Here is a 6,000-nt window from a genome sequence, read left to right as displayed (position 1 = left end):
TTTGTTTCCTGGTTCTACAGTCGTAAGGGAGCATATTTAAAAGTACTGCCGTTCGCGGTGCACAATTTGCGGGGGGAATTTTTGATGTCAATCGGTGTACTGGTTCACGATGCCCGTCGGTTTCCTTCGTGAATATGCACTCATAAGGGAACTTATTTAAAAGTACTGCCGTTCGAGGTGCACAATCTGCGGGGGGAATTCTTGATGCGATTCGGTGTACTGGTTCACGATGCCCGTCGGTTTCCTTCGTGATTATGGACTCGTAAGGGAGCATATTTAAAAGTACTGCCGCTTGAGGTGCACAATTTGCGGGAGAAATTGTTATTATGGGTCGGTAGATGATTCCCTCCGATGTTTCCCTCGGGATAGCTGGCAATCGCCCGGTGAAGCGAATGCCTTGGGGCCAGAACGATCTCAACCTATTCTCATGCTGGCATAGGTTTGAAACTTAATTGGCTTGTACATTAAAAAAAAAAAAAAAATGCCCCTCGTGGGTGTAGCGTAGTATCGTTACTCAGTGCGGACCTGGTGGGCCGAAGGGCATGTTTTCGTGCTGTATCTCTTTAAAAAGAAAAGACTGCGAGCGATCTACCCGTGCGAACGGGGAACCGGGGGAGGAATGGAGCATATTGAAAAGTGCTGCCGTTTAAGGTGAGCCGTTTGCGGGGTAAATTGTTGATGCGAATCGGTGTACTGGTTCACGATGCCCGTCGATTTGCGTCGTGGTTGTACACTCCGTGAGGGAGACTGCCGTTTAATTTGGTTCATGAATTCCCCTCACTAGGTTGATGAATTCCCCTCACTTGGTTGATGAATTCCCCTCACTTGGTTCATGATTTCTACCACTTGGTTCACGAGTTCTCCATTATGTCTTTTTCGTACGGGCGGATAGGTGGGGTGCCTGGAGACTTATGTGGCCGAATTTTTAAGTTTCAATGGCGGCCCCGGAGATTTATGTAGCCGCTTTTTGAAGTGCCAACGGCGGCCCCGGATGTAAGACCGGGCGGGTGCGAATGCTCCAGCGGCTCGAGTAAGCGCCGGAACGGCGGCGGCGGCGGCGGGCGGCTGGCAGCACACCCATGGCGGCAGAAACGACTATGGCGGAAGTCCCGATGAGGTCGAGATTGGCTGCCTCGACCGTTCGACGGCTCACATTTTCGGCAGGACATCCGGTCGGTCAACCCGCTTAAATGGCTGCGTCGACAATTGCACCAAGTCCGAAAGCCGGTCGGCGGAACCCCGGATGAGGTCGAGATTGACTCCCTCGCACCGGCGGGGTGGCCGCGTTTTCGGAAGGATTCCGGACACCTGCCCGCCATTACTTTATGCCCGCCGCCGGTTAACGATTTGCCACCGGAAGTAGGTGAGGTCCGATTTGTGGCCCTCTGCCGGTCCGCCTTGGGACTTTCCCGGCAGGACTACCGGACAGACTACTATTAAAGTGCGTCTGTGTACAGGTTCATGATGCCTGTCCATTTGCTTGGTGTTTCAACACTGGAAAGGGAGTATATTTAAAAGTACTGCCGTTTGAGGTGCACAGTTTGCGAGGGAAATTGTTAATGTGCATCGGTGTGCTGGTTCACGAAGCCCGTCGATTTCTTTCCTGGTTCTACACTCGTAAGGGAGTATATATATATATTTTTTTATTTTATTAGAAGTACAGTAAATTACAGTAATATACATCACATAAATCTTATTACATTTTGTTGTACCACTTCGTTTTTCGAGCTTTAAAAAAGGTAGAAATAAAAGAAGTAAGGAAAGTGAGCAGGAATCGTGATGGTGCAGGAAAGTGTTGGGAGAAGAAAGCCCTGTGGGGAAGAAATTAGAGAAGGAAGTAAAGAAAGGAAATAAGACCCTAGAAAGAAAAGAAAAAAAAGGAAAAACAATTGCTCTATTGTAACACAAAACTCTACCAAAATGCATATACCAACCATGTTTTAAAAAAATATATATTTTATACCCCCCGTTACCAGATCCTGTCACCATTTATATTTTAAATTACTATTGCACCTTATGCTTGTAAAAGTTCAGTAAATGCAGACCATGTCTTTTGGAAGTGGTTTGCTTTGCCTGCTAGGAGTAGTCTCATCTCTTCCAAGCAAAGATTATAGAGGAGCAAGATAGACCACTCCTCGAAAAATGCGTAGTATCACGTGTGTGATCTTTGACGCCATTTTATTGGGCATTTTATTGGGCTTCCTCCACACTGTCATGGCGTCCTTATCTAAATCTTCATCTCACTGCTCGGCTATCAATTGTTCTAATTGTAAATGTAGACAACCCGACCTGTCATTCTTTAGGTTCCCCAATAAAAACGAAACGTGAGAAAATATTATTTTTTATTTTCAGTCGCTATTCTGTGGTGAAAATGTTATTTTCTGTTCTCCCATCAACGGCCATTGGGAAACTGGGTTTGTTGGTACATTAGAAAGTTATTAGACTTATTTTTAATAGATCTTTACTCACCACAATAATAAAGACAATAATTTTAACACTTCTGTACGTTTTTGGTTTTGATCTTGTAAGGGATTGGTCTCCACAATATGGCCCGCGGACACATCAGGCCCAGTGACCAGGAGATTTTTCGAGCTCAGATTCGTGTCCGGGAAGGAAGGCGGTGGCTGTTACCCGTTATGTCCCTCGAATTGTCGAGAAATCACAAGCAAAGATCACAAGCCCGCCATGAAGAAGGGTGCAATCAAAGATTATATAACTCTGCTCTATCATCTTTGGTGCAATGGTGGGCCGGGGGGTTCGGTGGCGGCGGCCACAATCAAAGATACTTTCTCCCTCTCCCTCTCCCCTTCTCCCTCTCTCTCCCCTTCTCCCTCTCTCCCCTTCTCCCTCTCTCCCCCTTCTCCCTCTCCCCCCTTCTCCCTCTCCATATATGCATATAAATGTATGTATATGTATGTGTGCATATGTATGTGTGCATATGTATGTGTGCATATGTATGTGTATACATAGGGGGAGAGAGAAGGGGCAGAGAGAGAGATGGGGAGAGAGACACATCAGACCCATCACGAGATTTTAACCTCATAGTCGAGTCGGGTAGCGCAGCGACCCGGGGCTGCTCTTAGTGTAGTTACCGATTAGATCCCTCAAACTGTCAGAGCCGAGACATCACTGGGCCGCTGTGAAGAAGGGTGCAATGGTGCGGTGCGGGGTTCGGCGGCTGTCAGAATGGGGCAGCTGTACGTTTTAACGTGCCATCGTTCCTCTCTCCCCTTCTCTCTCCCCATCTCTCTCTGCCCCTTCTATCTCTCTCTCTCCATGTCTCTCTCTCCCTGCCCCCCTCTCTCCTCTCTCCCTGTCTCTCGCTATCTCGGTCTCTGCCCCATCTGCCTTTCACTCTCTTCCTCCCCTCTCTCTCAGTCTACATTAGAAGTTTTAAATAAGCTCTTCTGCATTGAAGGTAAATTGACATATTAGAGGCAAAATGCATCTTCAATATACAGGTATCTCCCCACAACTGAACAATTGCACTTCAATAATATATCATTCATTCTGCAGATACGTAGTTATAACTACATTTTTTCCTTCTTAGTTAATCCAATATGAGATTTTCTGTAATTTCAGCGGGTCCAGAATACTCGTCGACAAGATCTCCTCCACCAAAGTCTAGTGTACTTGTCAACCACCTGCCATCTTTGTTCTGAACACTGAACTTGACTAGTTTTCCAACAGGCAGACCAATGAGAGGCCAAATTGCATGCAGTTCCAACGCTATTTGACATCCTGAACACGCCGAAATTCTGTTTTCCCAACGCAGGTTACTCAAGAGGAAGTATGAGAACCTCCCGTTAGCCACACAAAATTGTGCAAATGACGATTTATTTATTATTGTATATAAATTGGAAATTTTGTTCTTTGGGGTAAGCAAGGGGTGGGGCTATCATTGTCTGAAATATGTTGTATTTTACATTACTTTCAAAACACTGCAACCCCCTGTATATGTCGTGCACAAAATGATGTGAATTATGAAAATATTACCATAAATGACGGAAATATAAAGTTTTTTCCTTGTTTATAAAGTTCAATTTAGAGTTATTTGAAATTGTGGCGGTTGGTGCAATATACACAACAAATGTGTCATTATGAGACATTCACATTTTTAAAAATCCATGTCTCAAAAAAAGCAAGAAGATCCCCATATTATTTGACCAACTTTAACTTCGACTGAATTTAAATATGTAGGTATGTATCACTACATTGTGTTACGCTAATATAGAATGGAAAAATATTTTGACATTGTGTGCATGGATGCTTTATTCACAATATTAGGATTTCATATATATATATATGTGTGTGTGTGTGCATACAAATATGTATGTATATGTATATACATATATATTGTGATATATATGTGTGTGTGTAAATATATATATATATATATGTGTGTATGTGTATATATATATATATGTGTGTGTGTATTTAGATGTGTGTGTATATATATATATATGTGTGTGTGTATTTAGATGTGTGTGTATATATATATATGTGTGTATATATATATATATATATATATGTGTGTATATATATTTATTTATATATATATATATGTGTGTATATATATATATGAGTGTGTATATATATGTGTGTGCGTATATATATGTGTGTGAGTATATATATATATATATCCAGATTCAGATTCAGATTCAATTTTAATTGTCATTGTCAGTGTACAGTACAGAGACAATGAAATGCATTTAGCATCTCCCTTGAAGAGCGACATAGCAAACGATTTGAATAAAAAAAAAATAATAAGTGTCCGGGGGGGGGGGGGGGGGTGGTGATTGGCAGTCACCGAGATACGTTGTTGAGTAGAGTGACAGCCGCCGGAAAGAAGCTGTTATAAAGAAAGAAGCTATATATTTCAAACTGTGTGTAAGTATGTATATGTGTGTGTATATATACATACACACACACAGATTGAAAAGAAAAATGTATATATATATATTTTTTTCAATCTGTGTGTGTGTGTGTGTGTGTGTGTATATGTATGTATGTGTGTGTATATATATAAAAATATACATACACACACACAGATTGAAAATATATATATATATATATATATATATACACACACACCCACAGATTGAAAGAAAAAGGTTGCTAAACAAATTAGAGGAAATCTGAAGAAAGAAACGAGAGAAATATGTCAAGTCAAATCACTTTTATTTATATAGCACAGTGAAAGATTTTTCAAGCGACCACGTTTGGTCGCGCTAGATGCATGCAATCGCATGTTGGTGGGACAGACCCTTAACTTTCCTCTCACACACGGGCACACACATTCATATAAATATATATATGTTAAATTTAATTTTGTGCACAGTGTGTGTTAAAGCCATAGAAGGGAAACTGCACAATACAATGCAAGGGAAACTACGCAAAGGTGGCGGCTGGGGAGGAAAGATGGGAGGGTAAATGGGGGAACGTGGAAAACATTGACAATAAAATTAACTAAAATATGTGATGTGATAGATGCGCTAAACCAAACACTGTTCCCTACAACACTGATGACACCAGACGATAGAGTGTAGTGCACAGCGGGAGCATAAACAAATGGCGGCCGTGACGTTCCATCACGTACTACACGTCAGCCTATTGGATTTCGGAGGAGTGATCTATCTTGCTCCTCTAGGATCTTTGCTTCCAAGTGTAGTGTTTCGAACATGTTTGAAATCCACATTTTTTTGTTGGTATTGGAGCATTTTCTCAAAATTTGAGTATAAGCTTTTTTCCCATTATTAGCCCGTAATTAAGTAAGTTCTTTTGAAACACATTTAATAGTAAGATTAAACGAGTACTTACCAGTATGAAGTTTGATCTGTATTTTATGAGGAGTTACGATGAGGGATTACGTGAAGAACCCGCCCAGTGCGATGTTGCGATATACTTCGAAGCAGCGGTGTGAAATCACAGGATAGACACAATATTTGAAGTAAGATAGTAAAGATCATGAGACATCAGTTTATTAGTTTGATCTATATA

General features: G+C 41.7%; 1 protein-coding gene across 1 annotated transcript in view; it reads left to right on the top strand.

Moving 5' to 3' along the window:
- The window catches only part of LOC129693927 (carboxy-terminal kinesin 2-like), a 41,643-nt gene that overhangs the window by 7,347 nt on the left and 28,296 nt on the right, over nucleotides 1-6,000 (top strand). The window contains exon 3 of the mRNA XM_055630661.1: nucleotides 1,165-1,363. Within this exon, the coding sequence (XP_055486636.1) occupies nucleotides 1,165-1,363 (199 nt within the window). The remainder of the gene's footprint in view (nucleotides 1-1,164; nucleotides 1,364-6,000) is intronic.

This window comes from Leucoraja erinacea, unplaced genomic scaffold (genome assembly GCF_028641065.1).
Source record: "Leucoraja erinacea ecotype New England unplaced genomic scaffold, Leri_hhj_1 Leri_482S, whole genome shotgun sequence".
In the NCBI taxonomy this organism is placed as follows: Eukaryota; Metazoa; Chordata; class Chondrichthyes; order Rajiformes; family Rajidae; genus Leucoraja; species Leucoraja erinaceus.
The sequence above is the reverse complement of the archived record's forward strand: the minus strand, read 5'-3'. Positions and strand labels throughout refer to the sequence as shown.